At 40.3% G+C, this 13,004-nt stretch overlaps 1 protein-coding gene, 1 long non-coding RNA gene and 2 other non-coding genes across 8 annotated transcripts in view; all 4 read right to left on the reverse strand.

Annotated features, from left to right (window-relative positions):
• Positions 1-8,227, reverse strand: part of myo1g (myosin IG) — an 85,767-nt gene extending 77,540 nt beyond the window's left edge. For 4 of the 5 annotated variants that reach the window (XR_008567219.1, XR_008567218.1, XR_008567220.1 and 1 more), the window contains exons 1-11: positions 8,040-8,227; positions 6,130-6,338; positions 5,277-5,370; positions 4,347-4,512; positions 2,547-2,600; positions 2,322-2,408; positions 2,119-2,235; positions 1,833-2,039; positions 878-1,023; positions 673-787; positions 302-472 (exon numbers count right to left, since the gene is read on the reverse strand). Coding sequence is in view for 2 of the 5 variants with exons in the window: in XM_054764130.1 (XP_054620105.1) it covers positions 302-472; positions 673-787; positions 878-1,023; positions 1,833-2,039; positions 2,119-2,235; positions 2,322-2,408; positions 2,547-2,600; positions 4,347-4,512; positions 5,277-5,370; positions 6,130-6,338; positions 8,040-8,134 (1,461 nt within the window). In the remaining 3 variants the exon portion in view is untranslated. Of the gene's footprint in view, positions 1-301; positions 473-672; positions 788-877; positions 1,024-1,832; positions 2,040-2,118; positions 2,236-2,321; positions 2,409-2,546; positions 2,601-4,346; positions 4,513-5,276; positions 5,371-6,129; positions 6,339-8,039 lie in introns of those variants that run through there. The other variant, XM_054764131.1, reaches the window with a different exon arrangement.
• A 599-nt stretch (positions 8,228-8,826) lies between these two features.
• LOC129173227 (uncharacterized) lies at positions 8,827-12,646 on the reverse strand. The gene is made up of 5 exons (XR_008567196.1): positions 12,113-12,646; positions 11,925-11,958; positions 11,468-11,559; positions 10,531-10,614; positions 8,827-10,032 (listed from the first exon to the last, which is right to left on the reverse strand). It is a non-coding gene; the product is annotated as an uncharacterized LOC129173227 (long non-coding RNA).
• Positions 10,352-10,485, reverse strand: LOC129173715 (small nucleolar RNA SNORA9). The gene has a single exon (XR_008567292.1). It is a non-coding gene; the product is annotated as a small nucleolar RNA SNORA9 (small nucleolar RNA).
• LOC129173714 (small nucleolar RNA SNORA9) lies at positions 11,678-11,813 on the reverse strand. The gene has a single exon (XR_008567291.1). It is a non-coding gene; the product is annotated as a small nucleolar RNA SNORA9 (small nucleolar RNA).
• Positions 12,647-13,004: the final 358 nt, after the last annotated feature.

Consider the following 13,004-nt stretch of genomic DNA (forward strand, 5'->3'; position numbering starts at 1 on the left):
CATTGGAGTCACAAGTGAGCTGGAGTCTATCCCAGGTAACTTTGGGTGAGAGCCAGGCTAACGCCTGGACTGGTCACATACAGACAAACAACCATTCACACTCACATTCACACCTACGGACAACTCTTCCGCTCTTAATATTCAGTGTTTTAGATACACGAGTAGGTTTAATGTGGGTTATTATGCAAGCTAAGTTCTTCCGTCTGGTATGTGTGTCATACAATAACGGAATAAAGGAATAAGGTATTGAATGAAGGTGTACTAATAGGGATAACTGATGATTTTAGTGAATGATTTTCACCTTGCGGGAGATGTAGTGGGGATGTTTCGCCAGTTTGGTGTCCATACTGTCCAGGAACATTGTGTCTGTCACTTTCCCAACAGTAAGACAAGCTTCATCCAGAATGGAAATGATTCCTTTGTGTGGCTGCTCCACAAGGTCAACAATGATCTGGTTATCGAAGTAGTCAACCTGCGAATGAATAACACACCGTTATTGATATGTACATTTCCTATTTATTTTTTACAGCATTATTTGGATTTTACTATTTGTGGAAGCATGGAAGTTGATGTTAATATTCACAAGCATAGTGTTTGTCCATACAGTGACATTGTTGAACTTGAGCATCATTGTGAATATTATTATTGTCGGGAATGTTTTTTGGCACTCACGTGTTGCCATTGGATCCCCTCTCGGTTATATTCATTTTGTTCCTGTTGAAGGATCAGCTCAATGAAAAGTTGCTGCAGCTTTTCGTTGCAGTAGTTGATGCAGAACTGCTCGAAACTGACGAAAACAACAAACATGTCAACAAAATTATAATGTATTATGTATTTCAATAAAAAAAAAAAAAAAGATTATAAAAACAACTCCGACCTATTGTTATCAAAGATCTCAAATCCATAGATATCCAGCACACCAATGACTGTGTTTTTCCCATGAAGTACTGGGTTGTAGTCTTTGACCTCAATGATGTCGTTGATGCGGCCTACAATCCACCCAAAAAGTCTCTCATAGAGAGCCTACATTGAGACGGTGGCATAAGGAGACAACAGTGACAAGTACACCAGAAAGCTTGGTTAAAAGGAGTCAATTATATTACATTACATTACTGATCCAAATGTAAGACAACACCCTCTTTTTTAAGACCCTTTTTTGTACCATAGTTTTGGCCAGGCTGTGTATATACAGTAATCCCTCTCCACTTTGCACTTTGAATTTTGAGGCTTCAATCAAATTTTACATATTTTTTGTAAAGTAAGCATCTTCTAGCATAGAAATGTCTAAAGGAACTAAAATACATACATAAGGCATTCAGAAGACGCATTCAAAGACTGGTCACTAGGTGTCACTAAGTGTGTTTGTGAGAAAACACAAGCACCAGACTTGATCGCCGAAACAACAGGCTTTTATTGCAGGTTTGAATTATCTCACAAATGGCACAATAATCCCTAACCGGGGATACTGTTACGTCCGTAACCCACGCCAAACTAAAGCTCAACTCTGAACCGCCGACATCACTTCCTGTCAGCTCCACAGCAGCACACACTAGCACAAGTCTTATTTATGTCCTAATTGGCTTATTTTCTCTTATTGTGTCTACTATATTGAGTAATATGAGGGTAAATGTATCTATAGGGGTGTTATGTCATGTCAAGGGGGTTATAATAATGTTAAAAAACGTATTTAGAAGGTGTTCTATGATCTGACTACAAAAATATTCCATTTATACAGTAAATCAGGAATCCTATTTTGAAGAAATTCACTTATTACAGTCTGGTCTGGAACCAATTAGCCGCAATAAATGAGGGATTACTGTGCTGTAATGTACCTTGCTAAAAGCATCCCGCCCAAAGCAGGCCTCTTCTTCTGTGTGACCCTTCTCTATGACCTCGCCACCCCCAGTGGCTACGGTGCGGTACAGCAAGCTCTTGATGACCTTGTCTGGATCTGTGGCAGTCAACTCTGAGATGTAGCTGACAGCTTCAAGGTCCAAAACTTGAACACTCTCACCATCACTCTCAAATTGCACATTACCCTAAAAAAGACAACACGGCATCATTAGACCTGATTCACATTAAGGCAAATGCTACCAAGTACCAGATGATAACAATTACCAGATGCAGGATGGAGGCTACAATTTGATAAATTGACAGAATCTCTTCTTTGGAGAAGCCAATTACTTCCAGTGCATTCATCACAGCTTTGTGGCTAGCGTGGTCGTTATTAGAGGTCTAGAAAGGAAAAGGGAACCGGTAAGATAAGAATAAGAGTTTGTATGTTTACGGCACATCTAAAATTTTAAAGATAGATAACTCACAGTGGATGCAGATCCCTCTTTAGTGTACACATAAACACTTGGATCACTTTGTAGATGAAATGAGTCATTGGATCCACCTCGCAGTAACTATGGAAGCACAGCAAACACATCCATTCTCAAGCATTACTGAGCTGCAAATCATTACAAATATTTGACTTCCTTCCATGAGGACAGCTGCTGAACAAAGTTTCATGTTTTGCAGCCACAGCGCAGATGATGCTGTACCTGATAAAATGAATGGAAGTTCCTCTCCCCTTCTTGCTGCTGGACCACCCTGGACTTGAGCAAAAATAACGAAAATGTATAAAATATCAATGTTGTTTAGTGCACTTGTAGAAAAGAGTTTGTAAAAATACAATTTTTTAAAGAAGTTTATCATAATAATTTTAAAAAGACAAAAATACAGTAGGCTGACATTAGAAATCTCACAAGTGTTTTAGTTTAGTCAGTCAAATATGCGAGATGAGGTGTCAAATTAAATGAAAAATGCGTGTAAATAGTTTCTTCAAGTCGTGCAGGTAAGTGGAGTAGCCATGAGTGGCTGTGCAAGCTATTGAGTTGCAAGTTAGTTGAAACAACATGCTTGATTATGTAGTTTTTGCATGAAAACAACACAATTTAAATAATGGTGGTATATTACAATTAACCACACGGTAAGAGTTGGACATTAAATATTCGGAGTAACAAGGGAAACACAGGCAAAGCATAATAAGTGGTGCAGCATGACAGAGCTCCCATCGAAAAAGTGCAGACTTCAAACTGGCTACGAGTCTTTAAATGGTAAAAATCAATCAAGCAAACCAAATTGATGATGTTTACCATGATTTTGTCATTGTATCATCACGTTATTTCTCAATTGTAAGAGCTTTTGGCGCAAGAAGGCTGCCGCTTTCAATGCGAAAGTAAACAGGCAATGAAACATGACAACCACCTTCCTATTGGTGGAAAAAAAAGCTTGTCAGCTTGAACAGCCTATGTATGCAGACGGACAGGGGGAAAGGTGAGCCAACAGTGCCATCAAGTGGCCAAGATTCACAGCATGGCGTTTACAGGGCAACACAGGCCTGACTTTTCCCTCTGGATGATCAAGAATGTTATATGAGTTTTGTTGAGGTGGAAAAAAAATATTTTTTTGGAATAGGCCACATTATTTGTTGTGTACATACTCAACTGGAACTGCCTGTGGCCTCAAGTGGTTTTGAAAGTAATAATTATTACAATAACTATTTGACTACCTTTATTTTGGTGTCTACTAAATTTGTACATGAGTTTTTGAATAATATATTTTAATATTTACATTCTAAATGATAAGAAGGGGTCATTTCACATGTTAGACTTTTTACACGCACAAAAAATAAATTTCCCGACTCGGATTTTAGGTTATTGGGTGTGATTTTAGGCCTAATGTGTTAGTACACGATGTAAATATGAAAAAATAACTGTACAGTCGCACACCTGACGATATACTGAAAAAAGGGTAAGATAAACAGATTCAGGTATGTAAAACTAACCAAGACTGTGGACATTGGGCCTCCCAGAAAAAACATACAAACAACGCAAAGAATGGCAGAATGGCTCAGTGGTGACAAATGCAAAAGCTTTTTTCATCTGTAAGTCACAACCAAACCTGGCATTTTTTGTTTAAAATAGTAACAAGTAAGTATTGTCATGTACTGTATAAGTCGAGTCTTGTTGCTAAGCACAGCAACACTTGGCAATAAACAAAGTCAACTCCTAAATAACTAATTTCCATGAGTGCGGCTTCTGAGAGAGAAATAAGGTGGTTCAGCAATGATTTCTCATCAATTCTACCTTCCAAGAATGACTATGGAGCTCTCATTCAAGGAGCTGATAAATAAAGCAGCATTAAGAACCCCCAGGTGAGCCATTTATTAACATGCAGCGCACCAGCTTTTCTATTCATGGCTGATCCTTCACACCTCTTTTTCATCTCTTCATGAAATATTCATGTCCACAAAAAAAAATGCCTTAAAAGCCTACACATACTGTATATACTACTCTCACCTTCTCCAGGAGGTAGTTGTTGATGTGTCCCCCTGTGGGATCACCATTGAAGTTGAAGTTGATGTCCATGTACTTGCCGAAGCGACTGGAGTTGTCGTTACGACTCGTCTTGGCGTTCCCAAAAGCCTCCAGCACACAGTTGGACTTCAGTAGCACATTCTTCACACTGATTTATCCCATGTTAGTGGGAATGAAAACATACGGGACGAAAAGAGCAGAAATGTAAGTGTACCCCTCACATTTAAGCAACCGTATGTTAGAGAAGTCAGTGTACAGCATGTATGGCTGTACACATTTACTACCCATTTAATAAGACTCAGCCGTTATTGTCTAGCTAGATGGCCACACAAGTGAGTAGCCAGATAATTGTGTCATGCTTGGTGAGGCATTGCGGTGGTTGTGTCATCATCTGCACGAGTGCTGCCAACACTGGGGAGCTGTGGTTCCATGAGGGAAACATGAATTCTAACATGCGCAAGACATGCACCTCCAGAAAAAAAAACTAACCTCACATCACGGCGACGCGGACCTGCTGACTTTTAGCACATCATTTTCTGTGTATACGACTCGTTCAGAGGGCGTACAGCACCTTCTCCTCTGATTTTGGATCGACATTTACAATAAAAGTGAAATAACACTCGCTGTCTCTCTTTAATTGCAATTGTTCACTAGCGACAAAGAAAGCTAAATGGTCGGTGAGAGTTGTGGTTGCTCACCCAGTTGATTCTCCAGAAAACACCACCCCTAGCGTCCCAGCAGAGAATTGCAATGCCAACAAAGAGCTACAGTATATCACGTCTTTGTTGAGACAGACGTGGCAGTAACTGATTTTCGTCTGAGCATGTAGGATTGAAGTTGAGATCGTCCATATGTGAGTCATTTTAACATGGATTCGATAAGTGGTGTCGAAAAGTATCAACCGCCGCTCACCTTTCGACCTCCGCCCTCTGACTTGGGTTTGTGATGGCTGCAATGTACTGCATGATGTATTTGCTGGCTTCTGTTTTCCCGGCACCGCTTTCACCTAAAAACACACAGACATCCCAACAAAGGCATTCGGTTAAAAAATAATAATAATACAACAAAAATGTATGCATTCAAAGTGAACGTGAAGTGGAATCTGCAAAAGCATATTTAACAAACTACACATTTCTGAATAGACAATGATTAAAGAGGATTCATTTATAAAAAAAAAAAAAAAAAAAGTAATACACTGTCAGTAGAACATTTTTGGATCACTTGAAAATACTGATTTTTATTTTAGTTTTTATTAATAAATGCCAGGTACGGGTGCTGTGAAATACCTTTATGTGAAGTGATACTTCTCTTGCAATTGCCTATTCAGTCCTCAAGAAAGCACATGGTGTGTTTTTGTCTTTGTATGCTCATTAGGCATATTCTAGTTCTTATTCTATTTTGCTGCCCAGAAAAGAGTAATTTTATGTGTTTATTTAACTCACAAGGTCAAACCAAAATGGGAACACAAAGGCTGAAAGGGCTCATTAGTGGATAGTTGCAGTTAGAGACAAAGAAACTCATCAGACCAGTTATATAAGCAGGCTAACAATGGTATGGTATTATATACCTGTATGTATGTGGTGCATTTGTAGATTTTGCTACAGTAGTAGAAATAGTTTTTAATATTTTAGAGTACACTATTCATATTACAATATACAATAATGCCTCCTGCCACTAATTATGACAAGAAAAGTCTTAACTTTGTGGATATGGAACAGATCAAAATGAATGAAGTGAGGCACACAATTACAGTCAGGAGACCAACCTGATATGACGATGCAGGTGTCTTTGGCTCTTCTCTTCATGGCCTTATAGGCAGCATCAGACACCGCAAAGAGGTGAGGTGGGTTTTCATACAGCTCACGACCACGATAAACGTCGATCGTCTCTTTCCCGTAAATGTCCATCTGTCTGTACGGGTTCACAGAGACCACCACTTCTCCGATGTAAGTGTAGATCCGACCCTTTTCAAACCTGGCCACACAAAAGATTACATTGATGGCTTAGTCTCGACATGCACTCATCATGGGAATGAATGTTATCACCTTTGGTCTTTTTTAAGGGTGGAATGATTGTACAACATACATCTTCAATTATTTTGAAAAACAATTTGGTGGATGATTTTGAATCTCTCATTTTTATTTTTACACATAGTCAAAATCCATATTGGTTCAAACATGTAATGCATGTCACAAAAGTGACTCCACCTCTCACATTGGGACAACACTAAAGAAACACTTTGATACGATGAAAAGTAATCAGTGTGCAGCTTGGATGACAGTGTGAATTTTCTCAACTCAACACACAACCCATCTATCCATCCATTTTCTATGCCGCTTATCGTCACTGGGGTCGCGGGTATGCTGGAGCCTATCCCAGCTGACTTCGGGCGAGAGGCTGGGTACGCCCCGGACTGGTCGCCAGCCAATGGCAGGGCACATATAGACAAACAACCATTCACACTCACATTCATATAGAATCCCCAATTAACCTTAACATGCATGTTTTTGGAATGTGGGAGGAAACCGGAAGAACATGCAAACGCCACACAGCGATGCCCAACGGAGAGTCGATCCCTGATCTTCCCGATCTCCTGACTGTGTGGCCAACATGCTAACCACTAGGCCACCGTGCAACACACAACTATTACTGTCTAAATCGGTGGCAACAAAAGTAAACACAGCCCTATGTTAAACTGTAGAAATTGGGCCCAATTTGCTATTTTTCCTCCAGTGTCATGTGACTCGTCAGTGTTTCAAGGTCTCAGGTGTGAATCTGGAGCAGGTGTGTTAAACTTGGTGTTATCACTCTCACACTGGTCACTGGAAGTAATAAGTTGCTTTCAAACCTTTTATGCTGCCAAAGAGACACTGCCAGCTGCAGTTAAACATTCTTTTTTTTTTTTTTTTAATCACTGAAGCTGTGATCTAGTACTCAGACATCTGCTTAATCAACTAACGGTGAGACTTTGAATACTTTTCCACAAGCTACGCACAGCTACAAGAGCTGCCCCCTCCCTACACGCAAAACGTGCGGTGCGTAGGGCTCCACGATGCATTGGGGGCCCCATTATGCGCAAATTGTAATTTTATTATAGGCCAAATAGTAGCCTGGGCTCATTTTCCATTTCATTTTAACACTAAGGCTGAACTTCAACATTTCATCAACGCTTGTCAAGCTGCCAGGAAATGGCACAAGAGTGTGTACAGACTGAAAGCAGGAAATGAAACTTGTCAGAGCCTATAATCTTCTGGTGGGTTGGTTGAGGTGATGGGGTGAAGATATATCACAATGGTAAATTAAAAGCAAATGTGTGTTATCAGCCTAACATGGCGTTGATAGATCATTACTACTATTGATTTCCTGCACCTAGCTCTTGAACAAAGTACGAAAAAAGAACATGACTATGTACAAATTTGAATGCTTTTACAAAGGTACTCATTTGAGACCTCTACAAAGGCCATTCAAAGCAAACGTGGGTCATAATTAAACAGAACACAGCTGAAAAAAAGAGATGGGTTGAAAAGAAAAGCCAAATTCAGATTAAAACTTTTCAGGGTGTCAAAGAGCAGGACTAAGCTAATTTTACACGTTAATCTTTTAAACAGACGAAATACCACAAAGTCCTTTCTATGAAAGGCTTACAGCTTCCTCATCCTCCATGTCAGCACTTACCTCAATTTGAGATTCTCCATAAACTGCTCCATGGTCACCTCATCCAGAAGCACAAAGTCTGACTTCCCAAACTCAAGGCCCTCCATCTCTGCCATCCTTTGTCTGGATCCAGCAAATAAGGGGGAAAAAAACCAAGACGTATAGGGAACAGAAAGTGACTCAAAAAAGAGAAGTATGGCTGTCTTCAGAGGACCTGCTGAGAAGACAGTGAGTGATGGAGGCGTGGCGAACTCGTGGTGGATTCTCAGTAGTGCTTTTTTGCAGTTCTAGTCTTGTGGTCTGCAAGCAGCAGCATGTCATCCTGTCAGTCAGCAGGCGGCTATCTCAGAAGAATTATCTCTCCATCCTCCTCTGTAGCTTTACTTCCTGACATTCACTTCTAATTGCCAGTCTCGAGGAGATGAACGTATTCTACTCAGCCTTGGGTTCTAAAAGCAGAGCAGCCAGTGTCTAGTTAGAGAAACACAGCTTCTTGGGGCTTTGCAAGGTGCTTTTTGGGGAAGACTTACAAGTTCCTCAACCAGATCAAGATAAGTCATGTAAGAGTTAAGAGAACTAACTATAAGAGAACTCATTTAGCTTTCCTCACAACTGTGACAAAGCATAGGACGCTTACCAACTAAATACTATTTAGTTTGTAGAAGCGTTTAGTAAATAGGTATAGATTTGTTTTTAAACACTGCGCAAGCATTACCTTTAGACTATTATTTCCACTTACTTACCTGCAGGTTGATATAGTGACATGGAATTGAAGGATACCTTGCACCACAAAAACAGATGACTACAATTTAATGTATAAAATCAATTTTATTTCTTTTTCACTGAAACATTGGACAGGATGTACAGTATATGAAATACATGCATCTCAATTTGACTCTCCCAGTGGTGGGAGCAAGTCACGTCTCAAGTCAAGAAGAGGTCGAATCAAGTCCGAAGTCATAGGCTTGAAATGTTCACGTTCTTAGAAGTCAAGCATTTTTTTTAGTGTCTCCCAAATAAAATGCCATTTGTAACACGCTATATGGCAAATACAATGAACGCATATAAGATTTGATTTTTTTTTATTTAAGCAGTATGACAAGACTTGGTCACAGAAAGAGTGGTGACAGAGGATTGAGGATTTAGTCAGTGCACAGAAAGGTAATCCACACCCTCATTGTTTGTTCTTAAACCTGACTGGAAGTTAAATGAGGCAGACTCAAAGGGGATGTTGTCTTAATGGAAATTATAGAACGATCACATTAGTTGCATACAGTACTTTAACTGGGGACATTAAACACTCACTATAAAAGCATTTAAGTCATACTAAAGTCAGAGAGTCACGCCCCGAGTCCACAGTCTTCAAAATTGTGACAAGTAGATATGGTAAAATGAGCCCAAAGCCTCAAAGCTTGTGTCATACTTCCCGAATCACACTGCTTCTAAATAGTGCTTTGGCACTTGTATCGTTCTGCAAATATCACGTGACCTATAACGTTGGAAGCGTTATACGTCACAGCGCGTATTGACTGTTTGAAATGAATTGGTGGCTGTCATTGCTTTGACTGGTTATTTTGGCGCCAACTTGTGTATATAATAACCACCAAGCTATTGAACAATGTTGGTTTGTAATGACAGCATTGGCAAGTTTGTCTGCATGTAATGGCGACCTGTGTTTCACACCTTCTAGTGACATATTGGTTTAACTTGAAAAATGTTGCTTTTCACTAAAGCATCAAAGCTCCAAATCTGTTTCAACACAATTTGAAGGAAGGCCTCAAAACTTCATGAGGCATCACCTGCCCATCTCTTGATTCAGGTCCATGCCTCTGCCTTCGCCTACACAAGGAGACCTGCTCTGTAGATTCCCTCAGGTCGATCCACAAATGGCCTCAAAAGGTAAGTTGACATCAAGGCCACCGCAAGGAGATATCGCACACCAACCACCTATGTATGGTCTGGGTATGAGGATTTGCAGCACCATTTTCTGTTTGGTTCAGGGAGTTGAACAACCCTTTAAATAGAAAGGCAAGAAAATTCAATATTTGTACATAATCATTTCAAAGCAGTTAAGGGATAATATGTTACATATGTTATCAGATAAATACAACCTGTAGGGATTTATTTGTTGGTCATTATTATTGTCTTAAATCTTTACATCTATTCCAAGTGCGCAAGATACAGTATGACTGATGTTGAAATCGCAGATTCATTGCTGCACTCGACACTAGAGGGCACCATACTACAACCGCACAATATAAAGTCAACATTAACAGTCTCACACTGCAGAAGCAAGCTATTAACACATTGACCAATAATGGCAATTTATTAAAGAGTGTAGGAGGTTTCCCTATAACCCTGCTATTAGAGTCAACAGCAGGGCCTCAAACAGACTCACATCTCTCTAGCAGACACTCAAGGAGAGAACAGAACCAGAGAAAGCTCAGTCTCGCTGGTAGGTCTGCAGCCATCATTGTTACACTCCTGAAACATGTCTTTCATGAAGACTAACCTGAATTCTCTACTTTGTTCCACATGAGTCTCACAGGTCAGCTGGACGACCGGACCAGGAGGCCTTTGCTTTATCTCGTCAAACCTGTTAAGTTGTTATGTTTAGTCATGTGATTCCAGCATGAGTACATTTGTTTTTAGCCAGTCGAAATGCATGAAAACTATGGTATTATGAAGGTGGGTTAGTAATAAGAGACTATATTGGAGGTATACCTATAACCCTGCTGTGAAGAGCCACAAGCAGGGCCTCTCAAACAGCCTCACATCTCTCTAGCATATTAGAAAAGAAGAAAGCCAGAGAAGGCTTAGTCTTGCAGGTAGGTCTGCAGCCATCAGGTATATTCCTAACATCTTTAAATGGCTTCAAACACAACCTAAGGGAATACTCACACTCGGCCATAAGTACAGTTCTGGACTAGGCATGATTCCCCCACCCTCTTCTGACCCCCTGCAGTATCTTGTCCAATCACTCCTATTCGTATTGTACAGTAATGTACTTTATTAATCCCACAGCAGGGAAATTCCACTGTAATACTAAAATTTCCCCAACTTTGTGGATTATTTCCAGTCACATTAATTAAATGACGTCTTCATTACACAAATACTCACAGGTGAAGGCGTCCATTGTGGGTTTTAACTTTGTATTTATTTCTATGATGAAATCTGTCTATTATTTTGAACTTTTTGAAATTCACATTAGTCATTCTGCGACTCGGCCATGTTGAGCCTGTGCATGGAATCATGCAGTGCCCTACAACATCTCTTCCAGCAGTTCTAAAGGGAGAAGAAGGAAAGTGTGCTAAAATTGAGCATGAATCATCGGGGCACTCACAATAGGCAACCATTGTAAGAGGGCCCAAGCATGTTGCGACTGGAGTGTGACTATGCCCTAAAATCTGTCAATGTCTGTGATCACAATGTTTTTGGCTAATACTAACCTGAATTCTTCATTTTGTCCAAGTTTCACATTAGTCCCAGATGTTAGTCAGGAGGCCTGAATAGGGCAACCCTTTGCTTCACCTCGTCAGTCCTGTAAAATACGTTTCAGTTAGGTTTAATTCCACACATTATTCTGAAGGCCAGCCTCACAGCATTCAGTCAATGAAAAACTATGCTACAAAGGCATACTGTGGTAGGTTAGTACAAGATCTTGTTGGAGGTGTACCTATAACCCTGCCTGCTAATAGTCACAAGCAGGGCCTCAAACAGCCTCACGTCTCTCTTGCAGACACTTAAGGAAAGAACAGAGCCAGTGTGGGCTTAGTCTTGCTGGTAGGTCTGCAGCAATCATCGCGATGCAGCATTATTAAAGCTACCAAGCTTCACGGAACAATATGACATTTAAGTGGCAGGCTTCAATGTAGCTCTCATCTACGATCAAGGGAAAAGGCTTACCTATCCATGTTGGCATTCGTCGCTTGATACATGTCTGGAACAATTAACAAAAAAACAGTTTGAATGTTTGTCGAATTACAACAGCTGCAGCCATCTTTTCTGAAGTTGGTAGCAAGGAAACTCCACTACAGTACACGCATAACTACATTCGTTTTAAGACACATACAATCACAGATTGCACTCCTTACCTTAGTAAATAATGATAACACGTAAACTGGATCATAAAATAAATAACGTAGATTGGATGGCAGCAGATTCGTATGCCGAATGTTCGTAGCTGCTGCCACGACACGCGGTTCAACGATCAGATTACCCGGATGTGACGTAAGCCTACTTAGTTACCGTGCTCGACCAGTGGGGGCAGTAAAGCGCCGCAAGCGGCTGTAGGGTGATTGCGGAGAAATGAGGAAAATAAATAAGTGAACGGGGAAAAATGTGCATTTATGAGTTACATAGCTCACACAAATTTTATTGCTTTAAAGAATTATAAATACAGAAATTGGACACACGACTATAGAAGAAAATAATATTGCAGCACATCATCAGTAGGGTAAAACTAACCTGTTTTACAACAGTCTAATCTCAGCTCACAATCCTATTAATGGGTGAACAATCCACCGATTGGTGGATTATACTTTACAATGATGCTCATCTCTGGCATAAATGATCATAAAATAAAGAATGTGAACTAACTTGTCTGTGGTTCTACAACTATTTAAAACAAAGCTACTTAATGTTGTACACATGTCCCTATTTAAATGGGAGGGTTCTGTAGGTTTGTTATTTAGTTGTTTTCAAAAAGACAGATACATTGCGTTGGCAATGGTGGACAATCCCTATGTAGGAGGGCTTTCATAATGCAGTGGACAGCCGTTGATGGTGGGAGTTGGCAGCTCTAGAGCGTCCTCCTCGCTGATGCTCGTGGTGTGTGACTCACACGGTACTGGTGCACAACAATGAAGGCCATAGAGAAGCAGATCCCTTTGTGACCTGAGCCATCAGCAGACATTCAAGATCTATCAGAGCTTTGTTTTCCTGCTGTGATCGTTTCCACAGTTGACATGCATTGTGTTGGGAATA

This window comes from Dunckerocampus dactyliophorus, chromosome 20, assembly GCF_027744805.1.
Source record: "Dunckerocampus dactyliophorus isolate RoL2022-P2 chromosome 20, RoL_Ddac_1.1, whole genome shotgun sequence".
Taxonomy (NCBI): domain Eukaryota; kingdom Metazoa; phylum Chordata; class Actinopteri; order Syngnathiformes; family Syngnathidae; genus Dunckerocampus; species Dunckerocampus dactyliophorus.